This window comes from Lissotriton vulgaris, chromosome 4_1, assembly GCF_964263255.1.
Source record: "Lissotriton vulgaris chromosome 4_1, aLisVul1.2, whole genome shotgun sequence".
In the NCBI taxonomy this organism is placed as follows: domain Eukaryota; kingdom Metazoa; phylum Chordata; class Amphibia; order Caudata; family Salamandridae; genus Lissotriton; species Lissotriton vulgaris.
The window spans coordinates 1096826545-1096842638 of record NC_141691.1 but is presented as its reverse complement, the minus strand read 5'-3'; the positions used below and the strand labels follow the sequence as shown (position 1 = coordinate 1096842638).

Here is a 16094-nt window from a genome sequence, read left to right as displayed (position 1 = left end):
ACTCTTGGTGCCGTGGTGACCCCGAACGGCAGGACTCTGAACTGGTAATGCTGGTCTAAGATCGTGAATCTGAGATACTTCCTGTGGGAAGGATGCAGGGGAATATGAAAATAGGCCTGAGTGATCCGTCCTTTTTGGGGATCAAAAAATACAGGGAGTAAACCCCTGTTCCCCGCTCTTGCAATGGAACGAGCTCTATCGCCCCTTTTTGCAGCATGACTAGAACTTCTTGCTGCAACAAGGTCAAGTGCTCGCCGGACATAGCACGGCTTCTTGGCGGTATGTCCGGTGGAATGGACGTAAGCTCTAGACAGTACCCGTACTGGATAAGAGACCTCACCCACCTGTCCGTGGTGATGGACCTCCACGCCGGCAGGAACTGCTGGAGTCTCCCCCCGACAGGTGTTGTGTGATCGGGGGGCAGTGACAAGACGTCACTGCTTGTTGGTGGTGGTGGACCTGGAGCCATTGTTTCCACGTCCCCTGCCCTTGATATTATTGCCTCTGTAGCCACCCCTGCCCTTGTTGTTGTTATACGAGGGCTGGGTGTTACCCTTGTAGTATTGTGTGGACTGGGATGCCTGTCCCCGTGAGGTGCCTTTTGAATTCGAGCGGCGAAAGGAATCACCCCGAAACTGCTGACTTTGTAAAGCCCCATTGACTTGGCAGTTTCGGTATCTTTTTTCATCTTTTCTAGGGAGGCATCCACCTCAGGGCCAAACAGATGGTCAGGATTCACTGTTTGACTCAATATCGTGGTTTGGATGTCGGGTTTGAACCCCGAAATTCGAAGCCAGGCATGGCGTCTAAGTAACACACTTGTATTGATAGCCCTGGAGGCTGTGTCTGCCACATCTAGGGCACATTTGATGGATGCATTTGTAATGAGTTTACCCTCCTGAATGAGCATCTCTCCTGCCTCCTTGTATTGGTCAGGCAAGTGTTGCAGAATGGCCTCTAATGTGTCATAATGGGCCCTATCATAACGTGCAAGCAGAGCTTGGGTGTTAGAGATCCTCCAAATGTTAGCTGCCTGTGCAGCAATGCGTTTGCCTGATGCCTCAAAGATCTTGGACTCTTTGTCTGGGGGAGGAGCGTCACCAGTAGTCTGCGAATTCGCCCTCTTCCGAGCGTTGGAAACCACCAGGGAGTCCAATGGCAAGTGTCCCTTGATATAAGTGGGATCCGTGGGCGCCGCTTTATATTTCCTGTCGATGCGAGGGTTGACCACCCGCGCCCGGGTGGGCTCCTTGAAAACCTCCGGTGCATGTTTCAGCACCCCTTTAAGCATCGGTAGCGTCTTGACTTGCTTTTCGGCTACCGAGAAGGTGTCGAATAAGAAGTCCGCGTCCACGGGGTCCGAGTGCAGCTCGACGTCATGGTTCGCCGCAACTCTCTCTATTAAGGCATTGAAGGCCGCCGAGTCCTCTGTCGGGGACGTCTTGGCGGCGAAAAGTTGAGTGTCCTGACCCGCCTGCGGGTCTTCTGTGTCGCCTCCTGCGGCCCAAGGCACATGCTCCTCTTCCGGATCCGAGTACGCAGGATAGGTGTACTCGGCATCATCCTCGTCCGCATCAGGCGCGGGGGAATGCGTCGGCGAGTGTTCCAAGGCCTGTGGGGACACAGGTTCCATCAGAGCCGAAGAGTCCGCAGAGTACTTCTTGTTCTTGAGCGGGATCTTAAAAGGTTCCAAGGCCGGCTCCGACGTAATCTTTCGTTTGAGGAGCGACAATTTCCCGGTGTTGGCGTCGATGATCACCTCACGACGTTCCTCCACCGCAAGCGGCTGGAGCCGAAGCTTCGACACCACCAAGGCAGCTTTCGGCGTCAATACCTCCTTTGCGTGCCTGCCCTGTTTCGGCGCGAAGGCCTTCGGCGCCGACTTGGGTGGAAGGGTAAAACGAATGGGCGTCTGCTCTTTAGTAGGCTTAGGCGTGAGCGTAGGCACTACGGTGTCCTGAGCGGGAACCTCAGTGGACTTTCGGATCCGCTGTAAGGATTCCCCCACTTTTTTCGTAAAGGCTGCCGAGGGCTGAACCGGCTCGAGCGACCCCTCATCTTCGAGAGCCTGATCGCCGGTAGACTTCTTCTTCGGGCCCGACGCCCCATGTCTAGGCGCGTCGTCGGCCTGACGTTTCCTCGGAACCGTCTTCGGGTCCACGACCCCTTTCGGCGCCGACCCAGAGGGCTTCGGGTCGGCCATTTTGGCGTGGCTCTTCAAGTCGGCCATTTTGGTTTTCTTGGAAGTTGACGCCTCCAGAACCTTCTTCACCAGCGCAACTTTCAGTTTCGGTTTCGCATCCGAGGGTGCGTGACCCGTTGGCTTCACTTTCGTTTTCTTCAACATAAGTGCTGGTTTAGAAATGTCCGTGACCGGGCCCGGAGGCGGGGACGTAGGACTCATAGTTAGATCTTGGGTAAGGCCCGAAGGCGATCCCTCGACCTGGGCCGCATGAAGGGGAATAACCCCTAAGTCTGTTTGGGGATGCTCCTCCTCCGAGCTATCTCCCATCGTGGCACAAGCCTGATCGTCGTCCCCTACCTCGTCGGAGACTTCGTTATAGTCCTCCTCACCCGCGTCGTAGGTCTCCTCTTCGGACGCGGGGCCAGAGTCCGACCCTCGCACGTCGTCTTCTCCCTCGACAGATTCCTGGAAAATGTCATCTGGTGGGGGTGCCGAAGCAGACAACTGAGCCTGGAGCCGATTGGCCCGGCGAATCTTTAAAGTCTTCTTGCTTCGGAATTTCGAACACGCCATACAGCTGTCTTCGCGGTGATCCGGTGACAAGCAGGTATTGCACACAGGGTGCACGTCGAGGTGCGAATATTTAGAGTGACACAGCGGACACTTTTTGAACGGAGTCCGCTCCATAGCAAAGGGTGTAGTGTAGGCCCGTCCGCGCCGAAAGCACGTGGAGGGGCAGTAAGAGATCGGAGCTGAGAGTCAGAAAGAAAACCGTACGCAACTATACCGACGCCCAGCCTAAAGACCTTTTGGTCTCGAGTATAAAGTAGAACAACTATCGGTTCCGACAGAGGGAACCGAAACACATCCGAACCCAATGGCGGAAAAAAACAATCTGGGGATGGAGGCGATGCCCATGCGCACTGTAGTCCAGGGGAGGAGCCACCTATCTCGTGATACTTCGAAGACTCTTCCAGGACAACAATGTGCAATCATCCGGACCCAACACTAGGTGGCGGACTATGCACCGATATGAATTCAGCAGCCCACATGCCTCGAACCAGAAATTACACCCATTTGAGCAACAAGAAACTAAGAAAATCTTAAAACTGCTTACAAAGCACCTGACCCAGAAGGGTTCTAACTGACATGACACAGACTGAACTTATATCAAATACAAGCCAGGCCTATTGGCGTTGCCAATCCTAACTAACAGTATCATGACCACAGTCCTCCCTACCACCATAACAAACTGCAAGCACTGAATTGGGCTAGCCTTTAAAATGCTACAGACACTACCAGGTGCTTCATAAATTGCTGCTTTCACCCACTGCTGCTGTGCAGGCTGCTGTGTCTGGCTCAGTTCTGTAGGCAGTCTTTCTTTCATGAACCCAGTTATCGACACTGAAATCAGACCTCTGGCAGAGGAGCTAAGAAGTGGTCGACGGGGTACAGCTGGCTGGTGGTTGCAACTTTAAACTTGTGCGCTCCGTCGTCCTTTGCAACCAAGGTCCGGAGGACAGGAGGCAAGTAGTAGACATTTTTGTCAACAGCCATGATCTCTGACGGGCCCCCGCAATATCAGGGATGTTAATATCAAAAACCAACCCATCAGAGTACAAAGCATGAATTATGAAACATAGCAACCTAGGTGCACAATGTGTGTGCAACCCTTGGCTTGCACCTAGTGCATATTGTAATGCTGTGTGCAGCTAGCAAGAAAACGTGTATGCGACAGTAGAGCACATCATTCAGATTTTTTACAGGGTCTGGATAAGTTGAATAACTCCTACTTGTCATAAAACATTGTTTTTAAATTGTGCAATTGTCATTCTTCAAAAGGCAGGCTGGCTCTCATGAACTTACACTCAGCAATATTTGTATCTGCTCAATTTATGTACTGCACATGAACCACAATAGTTTTGATCATCCAAACCTCACAAAGACAAGTGATGTACTGCTGGTTTAAATAATTCTGTGAAAACCACATGGCTATGTACTATGAAAAAAAACCAGTTCTTGAGACGCGTACTAACGGCTACAGCGTGACCATACACATTAATATGGAAAATTATGTGGAAGCTTAAGAGCGCACTCAGAATTGTACCCATTTGGTAACGGCATCTGAAGTAGTGAAAATCAACATTAGGCAGCAGCACAGACATTTGAAATGACCAAACACATGGCTGCCCAGGTTACTTCGACGTCAGAGCTAGATATTGAGAGGTGTTGGAGCCAGGTGCTCTCTCTGCTAATAAATAAACACCAGACGTGCTTTTAGTGTGACAAAACAACGGATTGTCCGTACAGCAACTCCACCTGTTTAAAGAGAGTCAGTCTGCCCTCTTGCAGGGGACTAGCCGGCCCGCCAACAGAACGAATCAAGACGGAATTGGGAAATAATAACAGCCTGCGTGGAGGTTGTGTGAAATGGAGACCGAACGGGCCAGTTTGACTTGGCCAGTTGAGGGGCTGTGGCATAGTGAGTGGCTGGAGGCAAGTGCTGCAAGGAAAAAATACAAAGCTACCACCCACCAATCCCGTGTCTGCTACCTATGCTGAGACCGTCCTCTCCTGTGTGTTTACAGGGTGGTGCCTACTGCTGGAAAATAGCAAGACAACAAGCTCTCCGTATCCGCCACGTGCCACTGCTGGCTGGCAAAGTTATAATCAGGGCACAAGTCCTAAAAAAAGAAGTGGGGGGACTCTCCAAGGTAGGCTTGGTCACAGGAAGTGACATCACGACAGAAAGTGACATCACGACAGGAAGTGACATCACGACAGGAAGTGACATCGCAACAGTAAGTGACATCGCAACAGGAAGTGACATCACATGTAAGGCAGATCTATCATTTGCATATAATGCAAGATTTAACAATTGAAGCTGCTTGGTACTTAAGCCTGTGACTTAAGGTCCCTGTATGGAGGAATTAGCAGCCCAAATGTGGATGAAGTTTGGCGAAGGTGACATCAACACATTTTCAAAACACTACAGGAAAGTTTGACTGCAAGATTTTGTATACATTACAGGTTCCCAGAGAGGCTGCTTCCCACACTCGACACTGACTATTACACACACTAGGGCTCCATATTCACGTTATTCTATCGATGAGTGTTATATGTTATCTCTCCACCTATTGTAAACTAGCGACTCTGTATTACATAGTTTTGTCCCAGCTGCCTCTCTCTAGCTGTGGCTAGATTTATTTATTTTATTTATAAAGTTTTATATAGCGCGAACTTGATCCTGAAGGATATCAGAACGCTTTACAATTTGCAGCAAAGGTAACAAATCAGAACATTAGTCTAACATTGGGAATCTTGGTTGAAGACAATGGAGCTGGCGGGGCATTAACTTGGGTCAATGCCTAAATTTTAGATATATTAACTGGCCATTGTATTTATTTTAGCAGATTTATTTATTTCTATTTATTTTAGGAAATGTATTTAGTTTTGGTATATTTTAGTTTGACTTATTTGCCTTCATTTACTTCAGTGCAACAAAATATAAACATTGCTTTACTTTGTATTAATACTGTTTATTTTTGTGATAGTTCCTAAAAAAAGGGCCAATTATGACTCATGCATTGTAATGGTTGTTTCCCCCTTTACAGAGACTACTTACTATAAAATTGGGGTGGGCCTAGCTCATGATGTCATTTTGTGGGGACCCCTTGAAGAAAGCGGGCAGAACCTTTGCAAAACTTTATGCCCCCCTATCCAGTAGTGCAATTATCCAAACACTGACAGGATTGAGCCTAAATTAAAAATATACTGACATACGTAATGCCAAGTCAGACGTCATCATGGAGTCATGTTTAAATGAACAATCCAGCGCCATCCTACACCTCCCCATTCCACAAAATTATACAATTCAGACCGACAACACAAACTAGATGGGGGCGTTGCTGTCATCATTAAACATTCCATGTGGAAACAGCGACACACGGAAGAACACACAAGGGTACACCATCATACTACTTACATTTTGTAGCCTGGTGTCAATTGTTCAATGCAGGGCTTAATTTGTGCCAGTGCTTAGCGCCAGCACTTAATTGGCAGGGCCGGGTCTAGTGGTACTCTGATTCTACACGCACGAGGCGCACAGTGCATGTAAAATGTTTTAATTTAACTTACAGCACACCTGCTAGTACTAATACTTAATTAACTCCTCAAGTCTCGTGCAGCCGCATCGCATTGTGTTTAGTTTTTCACATCTCAGTTTACCCTTAATTGTTCACGATCACTTGAATAATGAAATATTCTGAGTGGGAGAGCTCTTTGGCAGCACTCTGCCAGGTTTCTCTCTCGTCACTCTCATGCTGCTGTGTTAAAGAGCCTCGGTTCTACCGCACAAAGAATTAGGGTGACGAACTGGCATTGGTGCAAATTCAGGACGGTGAGTGTAAAAATTCAGGACAAAGGGTCAAAATTCAGGACACAAATTCAGGACAGGAGGTCAAAATTTAGGACAAAACTTCAGGACAATAGGTACGTTTTACAGACACATCAGAGGTCGCGCAATAGTATATAAGTAAGCCCAGCCATTTCCAAAAGTATTCAACCATTTGCAAACCTATCCATCATGTATCATTTCACTCATCCATCCCTTCATCCATCCCCTCATCCATCCTTTCACTCATCTCCATTATCCATCCATCTATCCACCCTTTCACCCTATCCATCTGTACACTTATCCATCCACTCTTCATCCCATCCATCCATTCACTCATCCATTCAGCCATTTACCCTTTCACCAATCCAGCCATCCTTTCACTTACTAATCCTTCCACCCATCCACTCTTTTAGTCATCCATCCATCCTCCCTTTCTCTCTCCATCGACCCTTTCACTTAGCCTTCCTTCCATCCATCCATCCACCCACCCACCCATCCATCTACTCATCCACTCATGAATCCATCCATTGCCCCTATCACTCATCCATCTATCATTTCACTCCTTCACACATCTATTCACCCTTTTGTCCATCTACCCTCCCTTTCACTCACTCATCCATCCTTACACCCACCCTTTCACTCATATGTCCATTCATTCACCACATATCAATCCATCAATCCATCCATCCATCCATCAATTCACTCATCCACCTACCCCCCATCATCCACCCACCATCCACGCACCCACTCATCCATCCTTTCACCCACCCACCATCCAATCCACTGATCCATCCTTTCACCCATCCATCCATCATCCACCCACCCACTCATCCATCCATCCATCCTTTCACCCACCCACTCATCATCCATCCATCCTTTCACCCACCCACTCATCATCCATCCATACATCCTTTCACCCACTTATCCATCCATCCATCCCTTCACCCACTCTCCATCCATCCATCCTTTCACCCACCCATCCATCCCTTCACCCACTCTCCATCCATCCATCCTTTCACCCACCCATCATCCATCCATCCATCCATCCATCCATCTGTCCTTCCCTTCATCATCCATCCATCCATCCATCCATCCCCTCATCATCCGTCCATCCTTTTCCCTCATCATCCATCCATCCTTTTCCCTCATCATCTATCCATCCGTCCTTCCCCTCATCATCCATCCATCCATCCTTCCCCCTCATCATCCATCCTTTTCCCTCATCACCCATCCATCCCCCTCATCACCCATCCATCCTTTCCCCTCATCATCCATCCATCCTTCCCCTCATCACCCATCCATCCTTTCCCCTCATCATCCATCCATCCTTCCCCTCATCATCCATCCATCCATCCATCCTTCCCCTCATCATCCATCCATCCATCCATCCATCCATCCATTCACCCACCCCCTCATCATCCATCCATTCCCTCATCATCCATCCATCCATCCCCTCATCATCCATCCATCCACCCTTCCCCTCATCATCCATCCTTTCACCCTTCCCCTCATCATCCATCCTTTCACCCACCCCCTCATCATCCATCCATCCTTCCCCTCATCATCCATCCATCCATCCATCCATCCATCCCCTCATCATCCATCCTTTCCCGTCATCCATCCTTCCTTTCATCCATCCTTCCCCTCACCCATACTTCCCCTCACCCATCCATCCATCCATCCATCCCATCCATTTATCCTGCCCTTCATCCATCCATCCTTCCCCTCCATCCATCCATCCATCCTTCTCCTCATCCATCATCCTTCCTTTCACCCATCCATCCATCCTGCCCCTCATCCATCCATCCTTCATCCTTCCCCTCATCCATCCTCCTTTCATCCATCCTTCCCCTCACCCATCCATTTATCCTGCCCTTCATCCATCCATCCTTCCCCTCCATCCATCCATCCATCCCCTCCATCCATCCATCCTTCCCCTCCATCCATCCATCCTTCCCCTCATCCATTTATCCTTCCCCTCATCCATCCATCCTTTCCCTCCGTCCCTCATCCTTCCCCTCATCCATCTTTCCCTCATCAATCATCCAGCTACCCTTCCACCCATACATCCAGCTATTTACATTTTCTCTCCATCCTTCCCCTCACTCATCAATCCATCTATCCTCTCTCATTATCCATTTATTCAATCTTTCATTCATCCATTCACCCTTTCACTAATTCATCCAGCCATTCACACATCCCTTCACTTACTTACACGCCCACCTTTCCATATTAATTTTGAGCTGAGCCCTTTTGAGAAGAGGCCCATCAAGAACTTCACCCTCGCTGCAGGGGCCGTTCCAGGACTGGGATAGAAGCCACCCAGGGCGGAGACAGGATCCACCACGGGGGGGGGGGGGGCAGGAGCCATCACAGGTGGGGGTGGACTGGAGCCACAACATGGGGGCACAGGTGCCATCACTGAGGGGAGGGCAGGAGCCATCACAGGAGAGGGAACACAGGGGTGGGCATGCAGTATTCTAGTATCATCTTGGGCTCCTCTCCTGCACAAGACACCGAGAAGACAGGCTCTCTGTTCAAAATGCCATCCCCCACTGTGATGTACTGTACTTACAGGAGATACTCCGAGAGAACTGATTGAACTGATCGTCCTCCATACTTTGTTAGTCAGTGTGGGTGCGATTGTGCCATTTCTTTATTTTCTTACATTATAGCCTGCATGTTTGAAGAACCGAGGTTTGCTTACAATTTAGTGACCGTAATTAAGCTATGTGAAGAGAACCACGTGGTGCCTGGGTGTAATCCGGGGTGTAATCTGACCGAGTCTCGGATGTTTGGGGCCCTGGGTAGAAATGGAATGTGTGAGCCCCCCTCTAAATAGCAGATACAAGACGCATTCAGGGCTGTTTGCATGTGAATAGATGTCGCTGCTCCGAAGCTGCAGCCCCTCCCTCTGTCACCTTCAAGCACCTCTTAACAGCTCATCAAGGGCTGGAGGTGTGAGGGTTGCCATCCCACTGTGCCTCTACAGTGCTGCTGGGGGTCTGAGCTTTTGTACTGCCTTGGAGTCAAGAAGGGAGGTGGGGGCAAGCTGTGCCCGTTTAAAATTACGGACAAATGCGGAAATGCTTTATTTACTTTGTGCGCGCCGCGCTCCCGTTTTTTAATGGTGGACGCGGTTTTGATTTAGCAGGGTGGACGGCGTCCACCCTGAAAAACCCTCGGAAATAAGTGGGGGGATGCCGTCCACCCGCGTGGTACCCCGACTCGTGCCCTGGTTATAATGTTTCACATTCACGTTGCTCAGAGTGTCTGACCATGAGACCACGTGGTCGAGCTACAGAGGCCGCTCCCTGGCTCGCAAAGTACTCGAGTAAAACCACAGAGACTTAGCACTACATAGAGAGAATAACAAACAGGGCAAGCCCATCATGTTTTGATTAGTCAGAGGCACAGACAAAGCAAGCAAATTAAAATGCTGTCTGGAAAGCCGCCTGGTTAATTAAATATGCAGCTCAGGTTTATTTTATTTATTTATAAAGTGTTATATAGCGCAAACTTGACCCAAGAGGGTATCAGAGCGCTTTATATTAAGGATCGTTGCGTTACAAGTTACATCAGATACAAAAGCATAGTAAGGAACAGTCCACATAAACAATGTTACAGTACTTCGAAGGCGGGAGGGGAGGAAGGAGTAGTCGCAGGGAGTCGAGGAGGAACAATGCCCAATGTCCGGCTGGGCAGGTGACGGTCAAGGGGGAAAACCAGGGTGAGACTCCTCATTAGCTGTCAAGCAGCTCCACTGGTCATCAGCCATGTTGCTCAGGTCTCAGTGTTCAGGAAAAGCCAATGTTTAGTTGTATTTGATATGCGAAGGTTATATAGCGCTATATAGACCCGGAGGTATCAGAGCGCTTAACCAGGTGAACGTTACATTATAAGGTACATCAAAAGAATTATAAAGCGCTGGCTAGACCCGTAGGTATCAGAGTGCTAAAGCAGAGGATTGCTTATAAATTACATCCGTTACAATAGCGTAGTAGGTAAAGTAAACAAATAAAGGTAGGAGGAGTAATAGCGGGGAAACGAGGAGGAACAATGCCCAATGTCCGGCTGGGTAGGTGACGGTCACGGGGGAAAACCCGGGCTAGACTCCTCATTAGCTGTCAAGCAGCTCCACTGGTCATCAGCCATGTTGCTCAGGTCTCAGCGTTCAGGAAAAGCCAATTTTTTTGTTTATTTTATATGCGAAGGTTATATAGCGCTATCTAGACCCGGAGGTATCAGAGCGCATAACCAGGGGAACGTTGCATTATAAGGTACATCAAAAGAATTATAAAGCGCTGGCTAGACCTGTAGGTATCAGAGCGCTATAGCAGAGGAGGATTGCGTTACAATTGACATCAGTTACAATAGCGTAGTTGGTGCTGTATCACTCAACGGGGGAGGAGTAATAGCAGAGAGACGAGGGGGAACAATGCCCAATGTCCGGCTGGGTAGGTGACAGTCAAGGGGGAAAACCAGGGCCAGACTCCTCATTAGCTGTCAAGCAGCTCCACTGGTCATCAGCCATGCTGCCCAGGTCTCAGCGTTCAGGAGAAGCCAAGTTTATTCGAAATGCAAAGGTTATATAGCGCTATCTAGACCCGTTGGCAGCATTAGCACTCGGGGCACCTCATCTCGGGTGGTGATCAGGGGAGCTATAAATACATGACTAATGCATTTTAGTGCTGTGATAGGAACATCAGCACTACAAGCGTTAGTCTACCCCCTGATGTGTGGTACTTGGCAGAGCTGCAGGGACAGTATTACTTTTAGAGACATCAATGAGGTTTACCTTTCTACATGTGCAGAGTGAACTACAAAGCAGTGTTCTGCATCTATGCATCTATTCAAGCCCATCATTAACCTTTACAAACTTCAGCACTGATTACCGGCAAAGGGCCCCTTATTAACCAAAGTTTGGATCCCTTACATTTTTATCTTAAACTGGGTCTATGCTTAATAAGCAGGAAACAACTTCTAGCTATCTGTAAACAGATTTGCAAATCAATAGAACCATTCCCTTGGAGGTTCATAAGCACGACACTGCCTTCTCATAACCCAACCCTACATAATGCACGACTAAAAGAACAGTTCACCCAAATCTTTTTTATATATATATATATCACGCTATATAAATCCATGCACAAATCATGGATAACACTTAGGTGGTGACTCCTTTAAAAGTCCAAATTAAATTTTGGTGGTCTCATTTTCACATCCTAAGTTTGCAAAGGTTATGAGACAATAGAGCCCACTAGAAGGGTAAATAAAATTCAACTTTTTTTATCGATAGTTAAAAAGACTGATTCACGAACCAAATTCTACTGAAGCACGGAAACAGTTCAAGTCTATCAGTACTACATACACATTTAATTTTTAGAGATTAGTGGATTAAGAAAAGTTAACTGACAATAACATTCACATTGAGAAAGACATTTAAGGCTCCTCTTAATGTAGGCCAACTTGCTTACCTTAACTTTAACCACCATGAAATATAAATGACCACCTAATCATAGAACGCACAACGTACCTGCCCAGGAGCTACATCAGTTGGGTCCGGACCATGATGAAATTCTCTGTGCAATTTTCCAGAGTGCAAATCTAACACAAATTGTTTGAGTTTACCAGGTATTCTGAAATCAAAACATTTGTTTAAGAGACCATTTGATCAGACATTCTTTCAATATTTAGAGAAACAAAAAAAAGTCAAATAATAAACCATACATTTAAATCTAGTAGAAAACAGTTTGTAAAAAGTATATAATACGAAGACAAGTTTGTGCTGTATCAATTCAATACCAATACTTTCTGTCTAAAACATTAGGTGTACCATGAAATTTATAAAACACTCTTACCTTTTTATCACATATAATCTATTGTTTATACCCACTACCTGTATGGATTTGCCCATCAATGGGCTTTATTGTACAATCTGTGATAACTCTTAGGTTGCACATTTCACATTCCAAGATGGCGCCTATAGCGTCTATAGTGGGGCTGTCCTCTATCTATTTCTATGTACAGAGCAAGAAAGTGAAAATGGTGTATTTAACCCATCTAAAAGTGAAAATCACTGTTACCACACTGACGAAGGCAACACGCCGAAACGCGTCTGTGGAGAGTGCCTGCATGAAATAAACCTGCACTTTTGAAAGTACCTCTCGAGTGCTGTTGTCTTCTTTTGAAGCAAAGAGGAATCGGAGCGTTATATATATATATATATATATCCACCACTTGGTAGTTATAGTTAGACCACATTTCCATAGGAAAAATATTTTTTGGTTTGCTTAGAACTTTGGCTCTGTTTGGCTAATCTTCACAAACATTTCCAACAAAGTCTCATCTACCTTCTTGGAAAGCTTCAGGGTGATCTGTCAAGTGGGGGCCGGGAAAAAGGGGTGGTCCTCACCAGTGTTATTCCCACTCATTTTTCCATAGATAAATTTAGACACAGCTACAGTGAAAACAGCTGAACGGAATTACACCAAATTTGGTAGAAAGCAGGAACTTGGTCCAGAAAGTGTGCTTTTCATGATTTGGTATAATTCCGTTCAGTAGTTTGATAAATTAAGGTTAAAAAAAGAACACGTTACTTACAAAGGGTAAAGCTTTTTTTTGGATGAAAGTAATTACAGATCCCTCGCCTTAGAATATTCCCCAGGTGTTAGACTGGGTCCACAAAATCTTGAGCAGTACCTCTGAGCGATGGTAGGTGGCCTGGGTCAGCTCCGCTTTGACGTCGTCTGCATCGGAGTTGACATTGCAATGTCCATATATGCGCTACCCCAGTGTGGTGACATCAGTTTCTTTCATGACTATTTCCATGCCAAAACACAGTCACATCAGAATGGATGTTTGACTAGTGTGCAGCATGTATTGCGTCTTTAGCTGAAGAGCCCAGTTAGAAAAACAGGAAGAATTGGAGTGTCGTTAGGAATCTGCAGTTAGATAGAGTCTCTACCATAAAAAGTGTTACCGAAGGTAAGGGACTTGTTTTTTTAATAGAGACTTCTAACTGCTCATTTCTCACCTTAGAATAAATACTTCCCCAGAACTAGCCCAAATCAAAAAGTGCTGTGGACCGCACAGGTAGAATGCCCTCTTGACGGACATGACTGTGCAAGCAGTACTGCTTCATGAAAGTGTGGAGAGTTGCCTATTTGGCAGCTTGGTACATGTCCAGGACAGGTACCCCACATGCTAATGCAGTAGTAGTGGCCTTTGCCCTGATGGAATGGGCTGCAAGCAGATCTTGATGCAGAGTGCAATCCAACAAGAGATGGTCCGTTTCTGCACTGCCTTGCCCTTTTTGCTCGTTTACCCAATGAAGAGCTGATTGTCCACCCAGTGCTCTTTGGTGTCATCGATGTAGAGAGGGAGTTCTCATTGGGACCAGTCAGTTGAGTACATCCTCCTCTTTAGAAGGATGAGGTGGAACAAAAAAATGTGGAAACGTGATAATAATAACAAAGTTTGCGCCTGGTTACACTAGGAAACAGTGTCTCCCCGCGCTGTGAAGACAGAAACCAAGCAAGCTCCTCGACAGTCAGGTAAAGAATAGAAGCAGACAGAGAGCCTCACACTATTTCGGGAAGAGGTAGGTTTTCAATTTCTGACGGAACCTCATCTCAGATGGTTCCATACGGAACTCAATCGGAAGAGCATTCCATTGTTTACCGGCCAGATATCTGAAAGATCGACCGCCCATCCGTGCACGGTAGATACGAGGAACATGGAAGAGCATACTTCCTAGGGATCTCAAATGCCGCTTGGGCTGGTGCACGGTCAAAATTTTTTGAAGGTAGATAGGCCCCTTTCCCTGCGCGATACGATGTGCCATGCACATCGTTTTAAACACAATACGCTCACGGATGGGGAGCCAGTGCAGCGTAGCAAGAGCACAGCTCCCAGAAGACTTCTTGGAGAGATTCAGTGCCATCCTGGCTGCCGAGTTCTGTACGCTTTGCAGTCGGTGCAGTCCTTTTTTGCTCAGGCCCATACAATGAATTCCCGTAGTCTAAGTGAGGAGCAAAGATAGTGTGAATCAATGTTTTCCTGCCGGTTGCAGGGAATAAGTCCAGGGTTTTGCGCAGGCTTTTTAAAAAGCCATAGCCTTTACTGGCAACCCCTCTGGTGTGGTGTTCGAAGGACAGGTTGACATCTAATCTAACCCCCAAGTTTTTCACCTGCTCCGAGGGGTTAGGGGTGGGCCCCAGTTCAGGAGGCCACCACGCAGAGGACTAAATGGAGGGTGCTTTCCCCATCACTAGGAGCTCGGTTTTACTCGCATTGAGGCGCAAGCAGTTGTTATTCATCCAGACTGCCAATTCCCCTAGACAGGCAGAGAAGTTCGCTGCAGCCTCCTCTGGGGGCTGGGACAGTGTCACCACCAATTGGGTGTCATCAGCGTAGGACACTATCTCCACCCCATAGGCTTCCACTATCTTAGCAAGGGGTTCCATATACAGATTGAATAGTGTAGGGATCAAAATAGAGCCCTGCGGGACCCCTTGCCTTAATGCTCGTACCTCCGATTTAAAGGGGGGGGCAGTGGACTTGAAATCTTCTGTCTGTGAGAATCGAGCAAAGCCACTCATGAGCCGACCCTCCAATCCCCGCCTCCCCGAGCCGGGAGAGTAGTAGGGGATGCGAGACTGTGTCAAATGATGTTCTGGTGTACATGAAAAGGGGTGAACACCTTTGGCAGAAGAGAGACATGTGTCCAAAGAACCAGTTTGTCTATGTAAAAGCTGGTGTATGGAGAGAGAACCAACAGAGCTTCAAGCTTGTTAATCCTCTTGGCTGATGTAATGGCCACTAGAAAGACTGTCTTAATTGTCAGCAGCCACAGAGGGTAGCTGAGCAAGGATTCAAAGCGAGAACACAAGGCATGTTAAAAACAAAATGAGATACCATTAGAGCATAACAAAGAGAATATATGTTGCAAATAACCCTTGAGAAGACTTGTCACGGCATATGAATTAAACAGGGAGGGTTGACTCTGCAACCGCAGAAAAGCGGAAATAGCCAAAAGGTAATCCTTATCAGTGCCCTGAGCAAGGTCTTGCTAGGCTAAAGACAACACAAACAGCAGCACCTCCCACATAGATGCAGAAAGTGGGTCTATTTGACGCAAGGAGCACCAAGTCACAAACTTGTCCCAACAGCAGGCATATGCAGGTTTAGCTGAGGAACACATGGCTGATATGACATCACAGATCTGAGGAGGAGGATCACAAACTCTCAACAGTCACTGCTCAATCTCCAGGTGTGAGTAAATCAGTGTATTAAATGGTGTGGTTGTGCAACCTCACAGTGTTATAGACTCACTAATCCGTCTTGGATCAAGCCTGGTTAATTTGTAAAACTTTACCTCAACCCAAATAGCTGTGGCTTTGAACAGTTATGCTTGAACAAACAAACGTAAAGCCTTTAGTAGTACCATAACAATTAAACAAGAAAGTAACACAAGAAGGAACTCTGATACTAATTTATAAAAATAGATCA

General features: G+C 47.1%; 1 protein-coding gene across 1 annotated transcript in view; it reads right to left on the bottom strand.

Moving 5' to 3' along the window:
- Positions 1-16094, bottom strand: part of ERP44 (endoplasmic reticulum protein 44) — a 444092-nt gene that overhangs the window by 40406 nt on the left and 387592 nt on the right. Inside the window, exon 7 of the mRNA XM_086967410.1 lies at positions 12118-12220. Within this exon, the coding sequence (XP_086823536.1) occupies positions 12118-12220 (103 nt within the window). The remainder of the gene's footprint in view (positions 1-12117; positions 12221-16094) is intronic.